General features: G+C 41.7%; 1 protein-coding gene across 2 annotated transcripts; it reads right to left on the bottom strand.

The window, feature by feature from the left end:
• Nucleotides 1-1,124: 1,124 nt before the first annotated feature.
• On the bottom strand, nucleotides 1,125-23,525 carry l3mbtl1 (L3MBTL histone methyl-lysine binding protein 1). Of its 2 annotated transcripts, none has more exons than XM_051948992.1 (22): nucleotides 23,385-23,525; nucleotides 21,791-21,994; nucleotides 19,992-20,173; nucleotides 19,159-19,285; nucleotides 17,330-17,492; nucleotides 17,117-17,255; nucleotides 16,942-16,990; nucleotides 14,489-14,577; nucleotides 13,629-13,733; nucleotides 13,361-13,496; nucleotides 11,871-11,962; nucleotides 11,335-11,486; nucleotides 10,084-10,160; nucleotides 9,133-9,218; nucleotides 7,663-7,773; nucleotides 7,222-7,363; nucleotides 5,404-5,506; nucleotides 5,077-5,268; nucleotides 4,955-5,004; nucleotides 3,737-3,894; nucleotides 3,598-3,660; nucleotides 1,125-2,518 (listed from the first exon to the last, which is right to left on the bottom strand). In XM_051948992.1, exons 2-22 carry the CDS (start codon nucleotides 21,963-21,965, stop codon nucleotides 2,384-2,386), a joined length of 2,526 nt encoding a protein of 841 aa, XP_051804952.1. In that variant the 5' UTR covers nucleotides 21,966-21,994; nucleotides 23,385-23,525; the 3' UTR covers nucleotides 1,125-2,383. The 2 variants fall into 2 exon arrangements, with proteins under 2 accessions (XP_051804952.1, XP_051804953.1); XM_051948993.1 differs by having other exon boundaries at nucleotides 5,077-5,265.
• Nucleotides 23,526-23,696: the final 171 nt, after the last annotated feature.

The raw sequence follows: 23,696 nt of genomic DNA, 5'->3' as shown, positions 1-23,696 counted from the left end.
TTGCTCTGATCTTGTCTTGTCTTAAGAGATGCAATCATCAATTTTTTTAATCAAAAAGAGGGGATCCAAAGCCTAACCTCCAGCACCGAGGAAATCATTTTCATTTCATTTCCCCCCTTTTCAAAACTGTGCTTGAACTTTAAAGTAAACTCGTCGTTAAACTTTTTTTTCTATTTTCAAAGATGCCTTAAAAGTTAACTTCAGTAATTTATTTTGTACTCATACCTGAGGAAATATTTAGGTAAGCACAGTGGAGGCAGCATCATGACGTGAAGCACGGTGGAAGCAGCATCATGACGTGAAGCTCCTTCTTGGCCCTGGAATGTTTCTTCAGGTAAAGGGTCTGGAGTCTGCAGTCAGAGAGCCAAGCTTTCTTCTAGGATAATATGGTACTATCAGGTCTTTAAGACTTGATGGAGATCGGTTGTTCAGAGCTTTATATGTCAGAAGAAGGATTTTAAATTCTATTCTAGATTTAACAGGAAGCCAATGAAGAGAAACCAGTACAGGAGAAATATGATCTCTCTGCTAACTCCCGTCAGTACTCTGGCTGCAGCGTTTTGGATCAGCTGTAGATGTTTCAGAGAACCATTGGGACAACCTGATAATAAGGAATTACAATAGTGAAGGCTGGAAGTAACAAAACCATGGACTACTTTTTCTGCATCACTCTGAGACAGAATGTGCCTGATTTTTACAATATTTCTCAGGTGAATGAAGTCCTACAGATTAGTTTTATGTGTGAGTTAAAGGACATGTCCTGGTCAAAGATAACTCCGAGGTTCCTCACAGTAGTACTGGAGGCTAAAACTCCTTCTTACATGAAACATTTTCCATCCTACAGTCAACTGAGTTTGTACTTTCAGTCTGCAGCAGTAAGTTATCAGAGATGCCCGTGCTCTGGTATCTGCAATGGAACAAGAAGATAAGCAGTTCAGGCAGGAAGGGTGTGGAAGGAGCGTCCACCCCCACGGACGACTGTTGACGACAATATGGTCAATAGGGGGGATGTGATATAAGCAAAGTAAGTTTATAGTCAATAGTACAATGCACACAACGGCCGCACAGAGCGCAGGAAATGCAGCATTAGTGATCCGTAATGAGTCAGGACACAGAGGCATCAATCAGACGAGACAGCTTTGGACGTTTATTGATTCTTATGGATTGAATGACGATTGTGACCCGAGATTATCTTGACACGCACACGCACGAAGCCCACCAGAGAGACACGCAAAGAAGTAATATTTAAGATTCCAAGAGCCCTTAAAACATTCAACTTTCATCTCACAATGTCAACTCCATACAGTAGATTCATTTTTTTAAACCAACTCTGACATAAAATGTAAACATCTGGGTGAACACAGTCTGAATGGAGTTTCCATCACACGTAAACTGTACAGAGCTCCACTGGCTAGAGACCAAATACGTCTTTATAGTGCTAAAAATGTGGATTTTTGCACTCTCTAGTGACCAAGTGTGGGAATATCATCATTTGGGTTTCACAGTTGTGCTAAAATGCCAATGCAAAGAGTCCTTTTCATCTATTAAGATTTGCTAAAAAATAATTTCAGACCTTTTGCATATAGAGATTAAAAACTGTGGCGTTTATGTCCATTTTAAACTGTACAGCTCCTCTGTCGCTTGACTTTTCACATTTCGAGGCAGAAAACAAAAATAGCTTCATAAAGATCCTGAAATTCTGCCGTAATTCTTTTTCCAACAGTCTAAATAAAGCAGCTTATTTCCTATATTATACTGTCACAGTGCAACAGTTTGTCTGATAAATACAAGGAGCTGTAATATTAGTGTTACTCTTCTTTATTGCACAAAACGTGAAGCTTGCAGGAGCCTCACTTACTGCATTTACCTCCTCTGACTTCTTCCCTACATTTCCCCTGTCCAGTCCCATGAGTTCAATCAGTTTTTCTGGATCTTTCTGCATATTCTCTTTATTTTGTCTAAATCTGGGGAGCAGGAAAACCAACATATGTCTTTAAAAGAATCAGTTTTCTTCTTTTTTAAGACGTCCTCTCTAAACTGATGCAGAACCTGAAACAGCAAGGCTTATCATTCAAATTCAACATGAAAATATGTGGCTGGAAATGAACTTACTTGAGGTTTTTTAGCCGAACACGCTGTGGACGGTAACGAACAGTAATAACTGAACCCTGATACTGAACTCAGATTTGTCCAGCAATTTGTCAACTATACAAGATTTTGCCATCATTCCCCCCATAATATCCAGATTTTCCAATTTCCTGGCCTCCCCCCCTCCCTCTCTCTGATGGGTACAGGACACCAAACACATGAAAAAGGGTTCAGGGTCTTTTCCCCTGCAACAGAATGAATTTGGCACATGATGATCGGCTCCCAGCGAGCGGGATCACTTGAGTCCCTCGTCTGTGCTCTTGAACATGAGGATGGCGTTGGAGATCTTGAGGGCGGGACCCAGCTTGATGCTCATGATCTTCACGATGTCGGTTTGGGTCAGCAGCAGGAACGCCTCCCCGTCGATCATCTGGAGGGACGCAAACAGCGGCGGAGTAAGAACAGGAGGAGGAGGAGGTGGCAGGTTGAGGCTGTCGGAAACTTTCTGAATTCTGACATGACCTGTCATGTGCCTTACAATTAGTGTCACCTGGTACTGGTAAATATTTACCTTTCAGCTGCAATTATGGTGTAATTAGGCGATATAACAGCATAAGTTTCATAAGTTATGATCCCAAATACAGGAGGGCATCATCAGTAAAGAGGAAGAATAGTGACGGTTGGTAGAGAGATGCAGACGTAGTGCTGCTCTGTAAAAAACCTTTATTTCCTCTCCTGTGATAACCGTCATCAGCTACGTTACCATAGCAACTTTTTTATGCACCATGATTTTATGAGAAGTCGAACTAATGCTAGTTTTACATGAATAAACTGTTCAGGATTCACAGTTTGATACGACTATCAACCAAACTATTTACAAAAGTCTGATTTTCTATTGAACATATTACATGTTAACATGATGCCTAAAGTTATTTTTTGGCCATTTTTGACAAGTTAAGAAGCAGACAGGAAAGCAGGGGAGAAGACCCACAGCAAAGGGCCACGAGCGGGAATCAAACCCAGGCCGCTGTGTCTGGGACCATTGCCCCTGTTTATGGGTCCCATGCTCAACAAGTTTAGCTATCTGGACACCTCTTAGAATATCCTTTTGATAAGCAAGAACAAAAAAACAAACGTGTTTCATGCAAGTTCAAGAGTGGAAATCAATGTTTCTGCAGCCGTGCTACACTAATGTGTTTCTTTATTTTCAGCTGAAGGAAACCAGAGAAAAGCTGTATACAACATAGCGATGGAGCCAAAAGATTGAAGTTAAATGAAAGATGTTTTTGTGTGGCACAGAGCTTTACATAACAATTTGATAATAAGTGTAACTATTTAATTTAAGCTGTGTGAATGAGTAGAAACATGCGTGTGCTCTGAACAAGCAGACGCTTCATGCCTCATGCAAGTTCAAGAGTAAATGTAAAGGAAATGTTTTAGACCTATGCATGCCTGAGACTCCGTTTGTGTCCATGTGCGCATTTAATTCATTCACTCTGATAGTCTCACCTCTTCTTTGAAGAGCCGAGCCTGTTCTTCACAGCCGATCAGATTCTGGACAAACCTGAAGACCTGCAGCACGGACATTCGTTATCAGACCAGAGAAGTCACATAAAAAAAGACATACACATGAAGGTAAGCTGCTGACCTCTTCCACGCTCCATGCTGCCACCTGGCTGGCGTGAATCCCCTGAACGCCGGGCAGCAGCTTACAGTGCTGCTCCCAGCAGAGAGACAGAGTCCGGTCCGACTGACCGCTCAGAGCCGACATGAACAGCGACGGATACACTCCCTCTGAGGACATGTCTGTGGATGAATAACCACACAAAACCATCACTGGAGATGTCCTCATCCTACATCCAGGATGAGAAACAGCTTTTTACTACGATCCATCAGAAACCTGAATGCACAGCGTCACTTAATGCTTCTAATGCTGCTTACATGCAGCTTCCTGACCATATTTTTCTATTTTAATGTTTTTATTTCATCTCATTGACCTCCCACATTGTATTTATCTTAACTCTTTTGCATATGTTGTCATTTTTAATATTGTTTTGTTTTATATGTACATTTGATTTTATTATTTAATGTTGTGAAATGATAAAGGATTTTACTTTATATTTAAACGACAAAAGTAAGACACAAAAAAGACAAAAAGCAACAAAAACAAGACAAAATAATATTACAAAAATGAGACACAAAACAGCAAAAGAACAATGAACAATCTAGTATTTTACTGTACGATCAGAACAACTTGTCATGGTCTAGATATTATCCATCCATCCTCTATACACCGCTTTATCCTCACTAGGTTCGTGGGGGTGCTGGAGTCTATCCCAGCTGACTTGAGCAAAGGCAGGGGACACCCTGGACAGGTCACCAGTCTGTCACAGGGCTACATATACAGACACACAATCACACTCACATTCACACCTACGGACAATTTAGAGTAACCAATTAACCTCAGCATGTTTTTGGACTGTGGGAGGAAGCCGGAGTACCCGGAGAAAACACACGCATGCACAGGGAGAACATGCAAACTCCATGCAGAAAGATCCCAGGGCCAGGGCGGGATTCGAACCGGGGATCTTTTTGCTGCAAGGCCAAAGTGCTAACCACTACGTCTACTGTGCAGCCCGGTCTAGATATTATTTTAAATTTATAGTTTTACTAATTTACAATCTGCAGTTAATGTCTTCTCTGTAATTTTGACCCTTTGAGGGCCAGATTGGACCCTCTGGAGGACCACTTTTGGACCACGGGCCTCATGTTGGACAGCCCTGGTTTAGACTAATGACTGGACTACCTTGTCAGGTAAATGCATCCACTCCCACTCACATCCAGATGCTGCGTTTAGAGAACTTACTCTGGTAGTCTCTTTGCTGGTTCTTCCTGTATTTGGGAGGACGACCAATCCTGGAAACCAAAGTAAAAGATTAGTTTGAGACTAAAGCAAACCTGCACACACTCACCCCCACACGCCTTTACCTGCCACGGTAGTGAGTCTTCTTGGTCCTCTGGCCGAAGAAAAGGTTTCTCTTGCACTCTGAGTCGGACAGGTCGGCCTTCAGCCTGCCCTGGTTACGCTCGGCCAACGGGCAGCCGGATATGCAGTGATGGGCGGTGAAACGACCGGTCACATGACCCGAACCGTCACAACCGGGAGTCGGACATTTCCTGCTCCAGAGATAGAGCTCCACTTTACCAACAGACAGAAATCTGTGTCCACTGCATGTGTTATATCTAAAATATCTTTCAAAATGGGGTTTAAATCAGACGTTAGATCACAGGATCAGACTCAGGTCGTGTACTCACCTGTTGTGGAAGCTGTACTTGTTGGTTCTGGGGTGGCTGATGGGTTTACAGGGAACAGAGGAGGGGTAGGTGGTCTGGCCGGTAGCAGGAGGGTCCCTCACACCTACAGACACGGAAATACAGAGGGAAATGTTCATATGTGTGAGGGTTGATCGAAAAGTTCCAAGACTGTGCACGTAGCGCAGGATGTCGTATGCTATTAGTCTGACTCGTACAGGATGTAGATGTGGGTAGAAGCCTGCCATTGGCTGCACATTTCAGGTGGCTTTGTCCTTCCTGTCCGCTATCTTCATGTCACCAACAACAGCAACCTTCAAGCAGCAACCGACCACACTGAACACTACATTTCAGACTTCCATCTACATGGCAAATCAACACTGCTGTCCAATCAAAGGAGGGATCAGCACCTCCAAGTCTGAGGCCATGGTTCTCTGCTGGAAACCAGTGGATTGCTTCCACTGGGTTGGGGGGAGTTGTTTCTCCAAGGGAAGGAGTTCAAGTATCTCGAGATCTTGTTCAGGAGTGATGGTAGAATGGAGCTAGAGATGGACAGGAGGATTGGAGCAGTGTCAGCAGTAATGAAGGCGTTGTAAGAGGGACCTGAGCCACAAGGTGAAGATCTCAGTTTTCCATCCATCTACGTTCCAACCCTCAGCTATGGTCATGAGCTCTGGGTAGTGACCCAAAGAATGAGATCATGGATACAAGCGTCTGAAATGAGCTTCCTCTGTAGGGTGTCTGGGCTCAGCCTGAGAGATAGGAGGAGAAGATCAGACATCTGGAGGGAGCTCAGAGTAGAGCTGCTGATCCTTCACCTCCAAAGGAACCACTGGAGGTGGAGTGGACGTCTGGTTCGGATGCCTCAGGGGAGACTTCCTTTGGAGGTTTTTCAAACACGTCAGCCTGGGAGGAGACCCTGGGGTACATCCAGAACTCACTGGAGGGATTATATATCTCATCTGGCCTGGGAACACATTTGGGATCCCCCAGGAAGAGCTGGAAAGTGTTGAGGAGGGACGCCTGGTCGTGCCTCCATGACCTGGATAAGCAGAAGACGATGGATGGATGGATGGATGGATGGATGGATGGATGGATGGACGGACTGTTTACGTAATAAAAGAAAAAGTTTGTGACCGAGCCTCCATGTTGGTCCAGCTTTAAATCCAGCAGCAGACAGCTCCTGAGTCGATGTGTTTTTTCAATCAGGGGCATGATGGTTGGAGAAGAAGGAAGCAGGAGTTGAACACTGACTGCTGGCCTCAAGGACCCACCCAGCAAGTGGGAGATTGTCAGATGTGACACGTTTACATGCACGAAAAACTCATCTAGTGGGCATGTAGCATCAGGGTGTCAAAGGGAGAATTAAATGCAAAAAAACAGAACTGTGTTGTCATAGTGCAGCGATTTCACACATCTTGTTAAGCCAAAACAGCACAGCTTTCATTCTCCACCTCAACTACTCACTAGATTTGGCTCCCTGAAACTTCTTTCTTTTCCTCAGAGTCAAATTTAAGTTGAATGGTTGGTGTTTAACAAGGTTTAGGAGATTATCGCAGACCATGCCGAACACATTTTATAAACACGTGACATTGTTTTTTTTGTTGGTTTCGTCACCCTGACAGAGTCCTGGAACTTTTTGATTACAACTTATATCCACATACACACCGTGTAATGTTAATTAATTCTCATGCAGCACTGTCAGCATTAAATTTAACCAATAATGTGGGTAACAAAAGCTGGTCAGCACATAATATTTACTGTTGCTCTGGTTTGAAGCTAGGAATCAATAGTAATAGTTTTAATGAAGCTGTTTGCTACCATGGAGCTGCTGTATTTTGCCGTCCCGTGGGGGAACTTTCAGAGGGTGACCGGTCGCCTCACACCAGCCTGCCGGATGGACGTCTGGATGATCCGAGTCCATCCACTCATCATAGACGTGACTCCAGCCGTCGTAATGGACCTGAACCGAGAGCAGACGTTGAGCAGCAACACAAATCAAAACTGACCACATATTCACTCACAACCCACACAGCTCAGCCGGTATAACGAGCCCTGAGATGACTGTAAATACGCATATTACAGCATCAGAACACATCAGCTCTTATTCCAGACGGTCCATCAAAACCATTAGTGAAGACAAGTACTCAGTTAAAGCTGTAATGGACCTGAGGGAGCCGCAGAAAAATATTAAACGATATCACACACATATAAGATCAGAATCTTCACAGCCTCAGCGCACAAACAAACTGCAGTTGTTACCTTAATGCGATGAGTCTCCACCTCCTCCACCGTGGCCACTCTGATCAGACCAGGACTTCTCTTGTCTACAGCCTCCAGTTTCATCTGCGGCTGGAAGCTGTGGGCCGCCCGCTGGACACAAAGGATGGTTTAAATTCAACTGCTATGAACATGTCAGACAGATTCCATGTTAAGGTCCTACATTTATTGTAGTGTAAAGGAAAAGCTGATAAGATGTGAGAACATTTAATCTTCCATTCCTAAAGCCCTCTCCTAAAACAACTACACATCCTCTCAACTTTAAAGTGGGGGAGAATTTTATTGAACTGCTTTGCACCGTCTCAGGAACCAAGAACTGTTTAAACTACGCCCCTGGATGGAGAACCAGAACGTTGGATCCATGCCTTAGCTGCTCAATCACCAGATCTAGATCCAACTGAAAACCTGCTATGAAATCAATCACATCTCAAATAGGGAATTAGGTTTCTAAAGTTCAAAGAATGTGAAGTAGGGATGAACTGATATGGGTTTCCCAGGGCGATAGCCAATATTTGATGTAAAGTTTTAACAGCATGTGAAAGCAGAGAACCTGTCACTTCTTACCAGGCTTCTTCCTTAACAAGGGTGACTAGAACTGAGTATGTAAGACAGAAATAGGAGCGAATAAATGATCTCTTTTGGCCAATGAAAATACAGATAATCAGGAAAATGGTAAATATCAGCCACACCAATGGGTCAGGCTGATAATCTGTCTATCTCTGCTGTGATGTTTTCAGTTCAAGAAGATGAGAAAAGGAATCAAGTTCCCTGGCTGAGACATTATACCTAAAAATCATACTGAAAAGTTGAAATACCAGGAACATTATCGTTCACCTCACCTACTTCAACTCTTCTTGAACTTTATGAAGCCAAGAATACATCATCAGAAACAAAGGTTCTGGATCAGTACTAACTCCTGGTGGATCATGGGACTAAAACAGACAGAAAAGAAAACATGGAATCCTAGAAGTTGTTTGTGGCAGAACAATGCCATAGCTACTGATGGAAGAACTGAAGGGATTCTGGTTATTATCCAGAAAACCATTAAAATGTCTGATATCAGCTCTGAAATTAAACTTTTATGAGATATCTCTGTTGTTATCATTATATTTGTCCAAACAAATGGACCTCTGGTGGTACCAGGCATTAAAATGAACAAGAAGTTAAAGTAAACAAAGGTGGTCTGACCATTTTTCCATGACTGTATGTATAGGATATGGTATAAAAAGTTCCCACCTAAACTGAACCTTCAAAGCTAATCAGTAATTTCTTGGTTTCACCTCAGATTCCTGCTCAGAAGCTCCACTTAGCAGTGATTTGTTTTGTCTGAAGGCTGAAGGTTTCAAATAAAGCTAGCAGACGGTGAGGAGCTGATACGGCTGGCCGTGCTCTGATTTTTAATTACTTTTTCTCTGTGAATAAAATAATAAAACTCTGAGTGCTTCTTCTCACCACTTTGAAGGCGTCCGCAGCCACCGCCTTGGATCCGGTCTCCTCCAGGTACAGAGACCAGGAGAAGCGGCCCTGGTCTGGGTAATCTGGTGGAAGCAAACACAAACATTCATCCTGAACATGCCGTTCCACAGCTCACACAGTGTGTTCCTTACCTGTAACTGGTGCTAATCTTTGTGCCTACAGTGCACAGTGAGAAAGCTATTTTCAACATTTTTTACATATAAACCCCCTGCCAAAAGTTTTAGGACACTTTCTCATTCAAATAAAGTAGAACCTGTCCTACAACCTTTGACAGGGGGTGTATCTACCACATTTGGTACACATATGCAGCACATCAGGCTGAACAAAAAAGTCAGTGACAGCCACATTCCAAACCCAACAGGAAGTGAGCTATTTTGCGTTGAATGTCAGATTTTGCCCATTTTTCATTTTTTTCTAGAGCCAACTCCTCTTAGGGGGAAACTCCAATTCACCTCAAATTGGGTCAGTACATACAGGAGGCCTTAATGATCCAAAGTTATTAAAATCTTTTTCCAAAGTCAAAGGGCGTGTCCGTGGCGGCCTCTGGAATTTTGATCCTTCTCCATGAAATTTCAAATGCTGTGTAAATGTCCTGAACATGCTCCAATCTGCCTGAAACTTTACATGTATGATCAGAGTCCTGCCCTGATCACATCCATGTGATGAAATACACCCCCTGTCAAAAGTTATAGGACAGGTTCTACTTTATTAGAATGAGACGGTGTCCTAAAACTTTTGACAGGGGGTGTACATTCCACCCACGTGTGTAAATTTGCATATAATTTCCTGCATCGACGTGAACAGGAGCAAAAGGACGATGCTGAGGACATGAGGGATAACTAGGCGGAGCTGGTGTGGAGGTTTATGAGCCGTGTTATTGCCTTTAACATGCTGAAACTACTGATTAACAGGAAACACGTTGGTCACCTTGGGGTGGCGTTAGCGGGAGGTTCCTCTCCTGGCACCAGCCAATCGGGTGAATGTACGGACTGCTGGCGTCACACCTGGAGATCAGAGCAAACAGGGACGACATCCAGAGTTTATTTCAGATGATAAACGAGCAACGTTTGGAGTCACGAATCTGTGAAAGAAATGACAAATCTGAACACGGCGCCTTTATGCCGTTCAAATGGAGAACAAACCGCCAAACGAGCAAAGACTTGGAACAGAACTGACTACTTTCACATCCAATCCAAAGACCAACATGTGCACCATCGTTCTGAATTAAGTTTCTTTTAAATTAGATTTGTTTGCTAGGAATTCTGTGGGCTTTTGCTTGTTTTAAACATCCTCTTCATTTTGCTCTCTGTGTAGAACTTTGGGCTGAATTTGGGTATGAAAGAGTGATATAAATAAATTCTCTTTGCCTTAAAGATTCTGCAAAACCACACAGGTGTTTTTGTTAGGTTGGGAATGACACAATGAACGGTCTGACTGGCCCATAATTTTATCACAAGAGATAACAAAAACAGTTAAGGGGGTCTACACAAACAGCATGTAGCAATAAGTTCATTAACCTCCTGAATTCTGAGTGTTTTTTGCTCCTTTCTCTGCTGTAGAAAGTCCAGCATCTCTACAAAAACAGCACAGCCATGACTAGGAACACTTCAAGGACTGTTAGAAAGTTGAAAATCTGATGGTTCTCTGTGTTTTTACAGCTTTTGGCTCTGATAAATTGTGCCATTTTAACCTCTGGTGGGTTGTGAGGTTCAGAGTTAAACAATGACAAAGAAGTACAACGACTGAATCAAAAGCGGTAAACACATTCACCACCGTTCAAAAGTCTGGGGTCATCCAGATAATTCCATGTTCTCCATGAAAACTTCCGCTTTTATCCATGTGCTAACATAACTGCACAAGGGTTTTCTAACCATCAATGAGCCTTTCAGCACCATTAGCTAACACAATGTAGCATTAGAACACAGGAGTGATGGTTGCTGGAAATGTTCCTCTGTACCCCTATGGAGATATTCCATTAAAAATCAGCTGTTTACAGATACAATAGTCATTTACCACATTAACAATGTCTACACTGGATTTATCATTCATTTAATGTGATCTTCTGCTCTTCTTTCAACAATAAGGACATTTCTAAGTGAGCCCAGACTTTTGAACAGTAGTGCACATCTTCATAAATATCGTCACTTTATTAACCTGTGCACCCAGTAAGATGCTCACCAGTAGTCGTATGTGTCGTCCCAGTTGTCAAAATGAACCAGGAAGCGGTCGTCCACCACGTCGGTGACGGTTGCTACGCAGATGAGGGATGGATTCATGCGGTCGACGGCCTCCAGCTTCATTCCCGTCTCGAAACCGCACTTCACATCGATCTAAACGGAGAAAAAGCACATTAACACACGGCCTAAACCAGCAGATAAATGAAACATGAACACTGCTGCTTGACTGTTCTCATAGTTTCAGTGATTTACTAACAAATGACAGACTGATATTTATATGCATATTTTATGATGCCCTCAGATGAGATAATTAAATTCTATAAGGCAGGAATCAAAAAGGACGTCAGTCTCAACTCGATCACCACAATCTATGTTCTACAAATCAATATTCAATACTCAGAGAACAGAAATGTGCTTTCTGAGAGAGGTGCTTTATTACAGCTGCTTCTCCCTGATGTTGGAGTTTTCCCAGCCCTCCTCCATCCATGTTTGAGCTTCATAAAACCACCGTATATTAAAGTGCACAGTGGCCGTTACCCTGCCGGGACTCGCAAACACTTCTTTAGGAGCCACTTGTGCTTTAGTCATCCTCAGGTAGTTGGTCCAGGTGAACTCCTCCTCTTTACAGCCTGCAGGAAAACACAGAAACACGGGGAGGAGTTTCAGTTTTGGAGCGTTTACAAGAACAGCTTTACATTCTGGCAGAGTTAGAAAAGACGACGCTCATATCTGGATGTAAAAGTGTGCAAATGTCAGGAGACAGTCAGCCGAGCTCAGAGAAAATATGAGAAACAGGAAGGAAAAGGTCACCCGGCTCTGAAGGGAAGCCAAACTCACCTTCCAGCGCTTCTAAAAATCTAAACTAATGAACACATCTATAGCTAACCCTTTCTACTCTGGAGCTTCTTGTGTCTGGATTCGGTTTTTTAAAAATGGATTTTTCAAAGGTTGATTCAGTAAAAAAAGTCCTGCTCTTCCCTAAATGTTTGTAGCATCATTGTTGTTCTTCATTTTTCTTTTATTACATTTTCAGATCAGTGTTTGCTGGCTCACTGCTATTTACTGGCTGATTTACAGTTTTAATGAGGCGGAAGTAAAAAATAAAAGTTGTTGTTGAATTTCTCAGATCTGATCTGGCACAGTGACGGAAGGAATATGTTCTAAAAAAAGTGTCTCTCATGTAGAGAACCGATCGTTTGGGTTTTTATGGACGGTTTTTCAGCTAGATTTTATTTTTAAATCACACAGAGCTTAAAGGTTTAGACCTCTAACCCCAATAAAAGGCATGTTATTATTAAAAAAATAAATTACACCATTTATCACACCCAGAAAATGTAAAAACAAAGAAATTGTAAGATTTTCAATTTTTCATCTGTCCTTGAACGCATCACTCTTTACTTTTGGTGACGTCTGGAAAATTAGTTAAATCTAAGCTGAAAATCCCAATTTTTTAAAATCAAAATATCTTCATTCTATAAGTCTGATTTGAAAATGAACCAAAAACAGATATTTTACACAGGATTCTGTAAAAAAAACAAACTAAAAATTATTTGTTCCTCAGGGCTACTGAAAAGCCTTATTATTATTAATATTATTATTATTATTATTATTATTATCAGCTTGGGCCATAAGTCACATGACATAAATTCAGGGACTTTCTGGCTGAACTGCAGGCTGTGTTTACATGATTTCTGGCATTATAAATGTGTTAAACGTCACAGAAAACATGTCTGAGTTCTTTCTATTTCCAGTCAAGCTGGTTCTGTTTCCATAGAGGTGAAGGATTTCATATTACAGAGAAAAATGAGCCCAGAATGAGAAGAAATGTGTCCGGAGCAAGAGTTCAGACGGTTAAACTACGCTTAAAGAAACAGCTTCCTGTAAAGTCCAGACCAGGCGTTCACTCTGAAGTCGTTTCATGGATTTATCTATCAAAGTGAGGAACGTTTTTCAAACTATTTGTTCAGAGTTGAGGATTGACCAGACGTTGGTAAGTAAGGAGCTTCTGGTGGGTCGTGACCTCTGACCTTTGGGGGTGTGCAGTTTGTGTCCTGTGCTTTCACACCAGCCTGCAGGGTGGATGTCAGGCGAGTTGGCGTTCACCCAGAAGTCGTGGCAGTCTGAGTAGCCGTCGAAATGGAGCCTCAGCCGGTAACCACAGACCTGCAGGAAACACGAGACGTGAGGGAAACCTGAGCCGACACCTGAGAGATCCGCTGGTCCACGAGAAAACTCCGATTTTAACACCCTGAACAACAAACCCGCCTGGACAACAGCAGCCGTTAATGGGCTCACCTCAGCCACGGTCAGGACGAAGTACATGGAGGGATGCTGCGGGTCGATGCCTTCCAGCTTCATCCCCTGTTTGAAGCCGTTCTTCACTGTCGGGACTCTCTGGGACTGAAAACAAGGAGAGAAAAAACGGCAAATGTTTCAGAGAAGAGAATAAAGTGAACAGAAAACAGTCTGGTGGGGAAATTAGATCACAGCAAAGAACAGAGGAAAGATAACAGTGCTGGAAATAGACCAGAGGAGATTAAGTTTTTATCGAGTTTTCCTTCTCAGCCGTCTGCAGAACATGTGCTGCAAAAAAATATGTTTGAAAATGAAATGACTCATTTAACATGATATCATATCAAAGAATAAAAGGATGAATTATGTCTTTAGCTGCCCAAACCCTCCTGTTGTTTTCATGTAAATATTGTTTCCTTGTCTGAAAAAAATCCCAACATTCTGCAAAAAAAATTCCACAAATTTCAGAAAATTTGCAAAACCTTCAGGAAGAAAATTCCAATAATTCCTTAAAATTTTTATTGTAAAAAATTCCCCAAATTTGGCAAGAAAATTCTTGTAAATATTTTTTAAAAAATAGTAAAAATGAGCAAAAATCTTCCCAGTGAATTTCGCTGGATTTTGGTTGATTTGAATGTTCTTCAGAAACATTTTTAACATTTTTTTCCCCAAAATGTTGCAAATGTGGACATCAGAAGTTTCACTGTGAAAATACATTTTTTCCCCCCACATTTTCTAACTTTAAAACGGCTCAGTCTGACACCAGGGTTAATCTGCTTCCTTCAGTCAGTCTGACTCTGTGCTGCAGTAAAACAAGCAGAAGTAAAAATCCTGTTTGTTCTGAGTCTGAAACTCAAACTCACCTCCTGGAAAAGCTTGTTGGGAGCAGCGACAGCCTTGCTTTCCTCCAGATACTGAGTCCACGTCCACAGCTCCGTCTTACTGTCTCCACCTTCACCAGAAACACCAGTTAATCTGCAGCATTTATTACTAAACAGCTCTGAACTGAGGGAGACAGATATGGAAGCAGAAAAGAAGTTATTAAAGGTGCTGCAGTAATCTTATCGTGGAATATTACAGTCTGACCTTTAAATCTAAGCGTTCCTCAAACTCTATATTTGACCTAAAAGACAAACATGTCAAACTCTTTCTCAGGTCGTTGATTAAACGGCTTCAAACTCATCAAATTAGTGTATCAAAGTGGCATATTTAGATGCTTTTCTTTAAATAAAAATGATCTTTTCCTGCCTTAAAATGGCGTTAAAGTGAAACGCTACCCTGTGGTTCTGTTAGAAGTTCTTTCCTGTTTCTTCAGCCATCCCTCTGCAGCTGGAGCACACCAGCTCACCTCTACACTGAGAGCAAGCTGTAATATTGGAAGAATACAACCACATTTGTTTGGAAACTGATTCTGAAGAAGAAAAATGATAGAAAAGTCCCGTCCTGTAGACTTAGATACTTTTATTATTGCCTGGAGGGAAATGAAGTCATTGCAGCAGCTGGATGTTCAATAAGACAGTAAACAATAAGACAACACAGAATGTTAAATAAAATAAAATAAAAATACAGAAAGATTTATGAGATGAAACTCTACAGAAATACAAGAGTGAGAGAATGATGAGAATGTGATACGACGGGATTATTTCCTTTGATTTGTTGCTTAAGAAACCATAAAATCCTCAATGTGTGCTTTTCAGAGTGCTATAGATGGATGGATGGATGGATGGATGGATGGATGGATGGATGGATGGATGGATAGATGGATTCTAATAAACTAATGTCAGCAATTGAAATTCTTCCTCCACAGTTCTTTAAGGAAAACCTCACAGTGGAGGGATTCCTGCTGTTTGTCTGAACGGTTAAAAAGCGTTTTCACTTCTGTGTTTATTTGGCACAAACTGATCCTGAATCCTTCCTTAACTCGGCCTTTAAACCTCACAGCCTCTGCAGACGGACAAAATCCTCAGAGAACCATCAAAAGAAGCCTGCCGACTGAAAAAGCAGCAGCATCGCGTCTCCAGAACACATTTAAAAACCAGAGCCAGACACAAAACAAACCACTGAATGAGAACCTTATCATCTGCTGCTAATGCTCTTTAGAATAACGCCTGTCAGAGTTAGAATCCACACCAGAGACACGCTCAGACCTGGAATCAGGCTGTTACTGTGAGAACAGGAAACCGCTGTACATTAACACCAATACAGACATCCACTTTAACCTCGTCTGCCTGCAGTAGAAATCTGTCGGAAAGAGATTTATAGACCAGCAGAGACAGCGTGATCTGATGGGACCACCATTCACAGCGTTCAGAAACTGAATTTAAATACATTCTGGATGGATTTATGTGAAAGAAATCTTCAAATGAGCTCATTTTTATTGTAATTCATTTGCTGTTTCTGTTATTTAGTGGCTATTCAGGTCAATAAAATGTGATGTAATAATTACATTTTTGATCATTTTCTGATTCGACTGAATGTTTGGCATTAATACCAATAAAACGGACCATGTTGAATTTATATTAATATTATTCCTCTGATGCACTCTTTTAGTAAAAGAATTAAATTAAATAAAAGAAATGTAACTGGAGGTCAAAGAAGGACGAGATTAAACCCAGCGGCTTCCAGTGTTACTAATGTGATTTCTGTAACGTATTGGGCTTTTTCATTTCACGTTTTCAGGGAAACAAACAAGCAGAGAGGACGGCGGGGCAGTGGTTGATACTGCTGCCTCACAGTGAGAGGGTTTGAACCTGTGGACCTGCAGGGGTTTGTCCCACAGCTCACAGACATGATGGAGGTGATTCTGTTTGAAAGCTCCTCATCTGCTCTCATTCAGTCACTTTAAAGGTCTGGAAAGTCAAATCTGGCCGTTTCAGTTATGAAGGATTTTAGATTTTTTTTAAAATGTTTCTTCAGAACATTCACAAATACATCATTTGTAAATGTTCTAAAGAAAATATTAGAAGTTTTACTGATATATAAGGAATCCCTTCAGATATTTTTAGGATTTTTTGAAAATATTTACAAGAATTTCCTTGCCAAAGTTGGGGTATTTTTTTAATAAAACATTTACAGGAAACTTTTAAGTAATTATTGCCATTTTCTTCCTGAAGGTTTTGCACATTTTCAGAAATTTGGGGAATTAATTTTCAGAATTTTTGGATTTTTTTCAGACAAGGAAACAATATTTTTAGGTGCCTGAAATGAGGACAACAGGAGGGTTAAGCAGGTGAAGTTAATGGATGGAAATGAATGCAAAACATGAAAAATGACACATGAGACCAACAAAAAGACAGATGTAAATGATCAGTCCAACCTCCTCTGATGTGCCGGCTGTCTACTTTGGAATCGTCCATCTTCTCATCCTGAAAAACACAAAGGAGTCGTCAGATCAGAACAGAAGTATGAGACATCAGACGGCTTCTTTTAACCATCCAAACATCAAGCACGGCTTCGTAAAGATGCTGAAAGTAACAACTAATCTGCTCCACCGTTCCCTCGATGTCAGAGTCCTCCTCAGACGGACTCAGGTACTCCTTCCTCTTCCTCTTCCTCATGGGCTTCAGGTGGTCAGGGTTGAGGGAGGAGACTCTGCCGCCTGCTGGGACCTTCTCCACCCCGATGCTCCTCCTGAGGAGCAAACAGGACAGATGCTCTCATGTCTGCAGAGACGCATAAAGACGAGGTAGATGTTCTGAGCCTACTTGTCAGTGATCGGGTCCCTGCGGAGCTCCTCGGTGTAGCTCCTCGGAGCTCTGGGATCGTGGTTCTGCTGTCCAGGTCCGACCTGGACTTCCTGCTTGACGGGCACCAACCTCTCCGGCTCCACAGCTGCAGCTCTCACAGCGCTGACGGCCGCCGACACATCTGGAATATAAAGGACACAAAGACTGATGACAGGTTTAAAAGTCGAGTCTAATTCTAAAACTATGGAGCACCTTTATTTCATTTCTGTCTTTTTAAAATCTGTTTTTCAGCTAGAATCAGATTCCTCCAAACGTATGAATGTGGCCTGCTGGATATTTTTAACTCGGATCCACAGCTGCATCCTCTTCACTTGTCAGGAGATGCTCGGCTGCAGCTGATGCAATTATTGCTCATTTCTACTTAACACACACACACACACACACACACACACACACACACACACACACACACACACACACACACACACACACACACACACACACACACACACACACACACACAGCTGATCTCTGTAAAGGGCATGCTGTGAGATGCTTCAGACGTCAGAGCAGAACGTAGATCAGTCTGTAGCCCTGCAGGCCCACAAACCCACCGCTGGTTATCTTTAACAGAAACCGGACCGTTTATCAGAGCCAGAAACTGTAAAAACAGAAGGAATCATCAGCTTTCTGACAGTCCTTGAATTACTCATCTGAAGCTTAAAACTGTGATATTTAATTAAAGTCTCTCATTGCCTCATTTCAGTTAAATTCCTCCAAAATAAAGTGCTGGCACTGAACAGATATTGTAAGATAAACTCCTTAGTGCAGCTGTGAAGTTATTAATGATTCTGTTGTGACCACATGAATGAAACTCAGGGATTTTTCGGCTGGTCTGGGTTGAACTGCAGGCAGTGTTTACATAGAGTATGAAAAGAAATCAACTATCGTTCCTTTGTTGGTGGTTCTGTTTTCCCTCAGTTTCTTATTCTGACTAAATATCTGTCATTTCCCATCACTCACTCTTCAGAGAAATTACAAGGATGAAGCACACTGCAGCTCAAAGGGATCTTAGAACCCGTTATCTGTTCTAGATCTTAACAAAACACACGAATTTTCTCACATTTCCAAAAGTTCTCACTAGCATTTTGCTCCCAAACGTTTGGCCTGTAGTGTTTAGATGGATGGATTATAGATGGATGGATGGATGGATGATGGATGGATGGATTGATAGATGATGGATGGATGGATGGATGATGGATGGATGGATGGATGATGGATGGATGGACGGATGGATGATGGATGGATGATGGATGGATGGATGATGGATGGATGGATGATGGATGATGGATGGATGATGGATGGATGGATTGATAGATGATGGATGGATGATGGATGGATGGATGGATGGATGATGGATGATGGATGGATGATGGATGGATGGATTGATAGATGATGGATGGATGGATGGATGATGGATGGACGGATTATAGATGGATGGATGGATGGATGATGGATGGATGGATGGATGATGGATGGATGGATGATGGATGGATGGATGGATGGATGGATGATGGATGGATGGATGGATGGATGGATGATGGATGGATGGATGGATGATGGATGGATGGTGGATGGATGGTGGATGGATGGATTATAGATGGATGGATGGATGGATGATGGATGGATGAATGGATGGACGGCTAGATAGACAGATAGACAGATAGACAGATAGAAAGACGGACGGACGGACGGACAGACAGACAGACAGACAGACAGACAGACAGACAGATAGATAGATAGATAGATATCTGATGCTGCTCCATCCTTATATAACATGACTCTACCTGGCTTGTCTGCAGCGTTTTCTGCCTCAGTGGATTTCCCAGAAGTCCCGGCTGCTGCTTCATTGGTGCCGCCGGTCGTCCCCGGGGTGATCAGTGTGCTCAGCGTTCCTACGTCACTCACGCAAAACTACAAAACAGACACACAAACACACGCCTGAGTGGATCCATCTGTCAGAACGAGTCCTGATGTTCCTCCACGTCCACTCAGTCCTCGTTCTCCTCAAAACAGCTCGTCAGGCAATTAGAAAATAACGAGAGCTTCCTGTGTTCATGCTCAATTCAGATTCTTTAAGAGTCTGGAGGATTAAATGTGATCATTTTAATGATTCAGGAGTTCAGTGAGATGTTATTGTGATTATCTTTCTCTTTTTAAACCCTCTGAACCCCAAACTAACTGCTTTGCTTTGTAAGAACTGCTCCCCAGAAACACCACTTATCAGATCTAAAAAATTGCAAAAACGTTTTCAACTTTCCGACAGTCTTTGAAACACTCGCCTACGATGCACCATTACGTTGGGAAAATGATCAAACGTAAGCATAATACTGTGATTTTTTAACCAAAAGTATTTATTCTACACGTCTCAATTAAAAATTCACCAAAATTAATCATCTGCTCTAACAGAATTCTGTAAAAAAATAACTAAATATTCAGTCCTCCTGGGTGCAAAAAGGGAGCCAAATGGCAAACATTCAGGGACTTTCTGGTGCATCTGGGCTGAACTGCAGGCTGTGTAGTTAAACATCTGTAGTATGAAGAATATTCTTTTGTTTCCAACACTGGTGACACATGGGCACTCAAGCAATGCTGTACATGTGATGCTACCCAACCTTACCTTGAGGTTGCTACTGGGTAGGATGGCCATCCCCTCCTTCCACTCCAGGACGTGGACGATGCTGCAAGCTCCACCCACCTGTGCTGTCAGGGCGGGTGTGGCCATCTCATTGGCCCTGCCGCCTTTACCTGGGGTTCCCACGGCAACAGCTGGAGTCACCTCCACCTTCTGATGGCCAGGAGCTAAAACAGGGATGAAGTCAGGTTTATTTCTTCTATTTTCTTTCTTTTAACTAAAAATAAATCTTGGCCTCCCTCACTAGTGTCTTTCTTGCACAGTCTCTCAGTTCTTGAGGACGTCCTGCTCCAGGCAGATTTAAACATGCTATATTCCTTCCATTTCTTAATGATGGATTTAACTGGACTCTAAGGGATATTCAGTGATTTGGAAATTAGCTAGCAACCGTTCTGATGCTTTTCACAGAGTTTCTTGTAGTCGTCTTTTGTCTTATGATGTCGTTCTATCCAGGATCCACCTGTGATTGGACTCTACAGATGCAGATGTCTTTATACGACAACAGGAGAGTCAAACTCATCTTAGTCCAGGTTCCACATTCAGCCCAGTTTGATCTCTAGTAAAACCACAACTCCTAAACAGTTGTATTTATATAGCACTTTTATCCAAAGCACTTACATGATACGTCACATTCACACGCTGATGGCAGAAGCTGCCATGTAAGGCGCTAACCACAACCCACCAGGAGCAGTTAGGGGTTCAGTGTCTTGCTCAGGAACACCTCGACATGAGCACAACAGGCCGAGGATCGAACCGACAACCTTCCAGTTATAAGACGGCCACTCTACCCACTGAGCCATGCCCCCCACTCCTAATGGTTCCTTTGTTTCAGTGCAAAAATGTCCGACGTTAAAGAAATGATCTGTCTATAAAACATTACAAACAACCTGAAATTTCTTAAGAAGAATAAATCAAATTTCAACAGCATTATTTATAATTATTATTATTATTACAACATTATTTCCACATTACAACTTCCAGATCACAGAGTGTCTACAAAGGAACACAACATTGAGTCACCTGGACCTGAACCACAGAGGATTTACTGGAGGATCATAACAACAAAAGCCAGACAAAAAAAGACAAAAAAAACAACAAAAATATGACAAAATATGACAAAAACGAGACACAAAACAACTAAAATGACAGACAGCTGATAAAAACGAGCAACAAAACCACAAAAATTAGACAAATGACATGAAAAAAACAAAAATGAGACAAAAATGACAAAAGCGAGAAACAGAATGACAAAAACAAATGAGAAAATTCAGACAAAAATAACAACAAAAAGACAAAATATTCACAAAACGACAAAAAAAACAATCTAGCATTTTACTTTCTGATCCAAACAACTTGTCATGGTCTAGAAATGATTTTAAATTTATACTTTTACTAATTTACAATCTGCAGTTAATGTCTTCTCTGTAATTTTTACACTTTGAGGACCGGATTGGACCCTCTGGAGGACCACTTTTGGACCACGGGCCTCATGTTGGACACCCCTGATCTCCAATCACTTGGGAGACATTCATTGCACTCAGATGATCTCAGTTCTACTAACTGTGTGACGTCTGGCTCTAATTAGCTGCACCTTTGTAAATGGGGTGAAAGCACTTGATTGATGTTTTTAATTAATTAACATTACTTTGTAGAAATCTGTTGACGTTAAAGAGTCTTCTTACCAAAGAAGCCAAATTAATCTGACTGTGATTCTGTGTTGAAGAGGAATAAATGTTAAAATGTTGAAGGAGGGTTAATGCTTCCTATAGGAGACCTGATCTCACCTGGCAGGAGGAGGGCCGTGGTGGTGGTGGTGGTGGTGGTGTGGGTCTGAGGTCGGGCCTTCTTGGCCATGCTGTCGGTCCCACAGATGAGGATGGTCTCGCTGGGAGACGAGGACGACGGCTCCATGGGGTCGGGTTCTTTGGATGGAGCCTCCATGTTCACTTTGGCACTCATAACGGCGTCCTGGTGATTGTGCTGGAGCGCTGGAGAAGAAAAGGACGAGGAGCAGCAGAATACCTCAGCTTTTTTGTCATTTTAACATTTTATTTCACTCAGTTTACGCTGCTTTATGCTATCAGTATGTAGTGGGTATATTTTTATCCAAATTAGGACATTTTTGGCTCATTTTCAACAAGTTTTACGTCAGCTTGGATCTTTCCTCATAATTTTGGATCATTTCTGGGTCTTTGAGATAATTTTTGAGTCATTTAGGACAGATTTCATGTCATTCTGCACTAATTTTCTGTAATTATGGATCATTTTCAAGTCATTCTTAACGGGTCATATATAATTGTGGGACTTTTTGTATCATAGTTGACATTTTAGTGATATCCAGTCATTTTTTTATTAATAAGTGATTGTTTCCATAATAAATAATGATGGAATTTGTAAAAACATGATCATAATGAACATACAAACATTACTTTTCCTACTCTCAATAAAAATGTATGCAGATGTATCCCATGGACTTCAGAAGTCCCTCAATTATAGACTGAGCCTGTTATATGTGATTTTTGTAGCATACAACAGTAATTTCTGCCTTAATGAGAAATCTGTTAGTATTAGGAAAACTTTAAAATATGGTGGTTGTACATTTAAATGCACACACTGTGTGAGCATGTGACAAATAAAAACTCTTAAATATTGTTTTTATTTTAGCGCAATAAGAGCATTAATGAGGGGAAATAAAGCAGAAAGACTTTCAATTTCATCCAACTTTAAAAAAAAAACAAAATAAAATGAATCAATGACAATTAAAAAACAAAAAAACATGCAGAACAGCCAGGACCCTGTTTAACTTTTTAGCAGCCATCCATCACCTTCAGTGAAATGAGCCTTTAATGGTGACACACCAATATTTTCCACACACACACATACGCACAAAAATACAGCCTTTCAGTTAAAATGGCGGAGGATGTGAAATCCTTCAGGCACAAAAAAATTAAAAACAATTAAACTGTGTTAAAAGCAGAGTGTTAATTCCAGTCAAAATCACATTTAGTGAGAAAATCCTCCATTCCGGTAACATCTCTAATGAATGAGGAGCATTTTCACCTCCTAACAACACCAGGCATGTTCGATATTCCACTGAAACCTCCACCGCTCCTCACATTAAAATGCATTTAAGTCGCCTGGCTCAATTAACCGGCTGCCATCATCTCATTTTAGACATGAAAAGCTTTTGTGGCTGATTTCATCCAGAACGCCACAAACGGTCCACCTTAAGGAGGGAAAAATACTAAAAACCACATCTACCGTTTGTTCATTTAACCCCTACGGAATGCAAATACGTCCGCTACGATTATTGGGAAGTTATAAACGTGAATATTAATTCGTGTTTGCAGATTTGAGGAAACTGAATTTCTGGCTTACCAGCTCTGATCTCCTGCGGCTCCGGGGCTCCCACTGCGCATGCGCGGGCCCACAGTACAGTCACCGCTCGTCCGTCTCTCTGATGTGTTAAAAGACTTCCACAGATCACAGATAAATGATCGATTATACCGGCAGACAGAAGCTTTAAAATAACCACATATCCCAAAGCAAACTGCAGCTTCTGCCTCCAAACAGACGTCAGCTTCCTTTAATGAAGCAGCGTTTATTATATAATTAGCAGATATAGGTCATGTCCATACTGCAGCAAACGATGCTTTTTTTTTTGCAATTCTGAAACAAAGCAACACCACA

Source organism: Acanthochromis polyacanthus, chromosome 6 (genome assembly GCF_021347895.1).
Source record: "Acanthochromis polyacanthus isolate Apoly-LR-REF ecotype Palm Island chromosome 6, KAUST_Apoly_ChrSc, whole genome shotgun sequence".
NCBI lineage: Eukaryota > Metazoa > Chordata > Actinopteri > Pomacentridae > Acanthochromis > Acanthochromis polyacanthus.
This window is presented reverse-complemented; position numbering and strand designations above follow the sequence as displayed.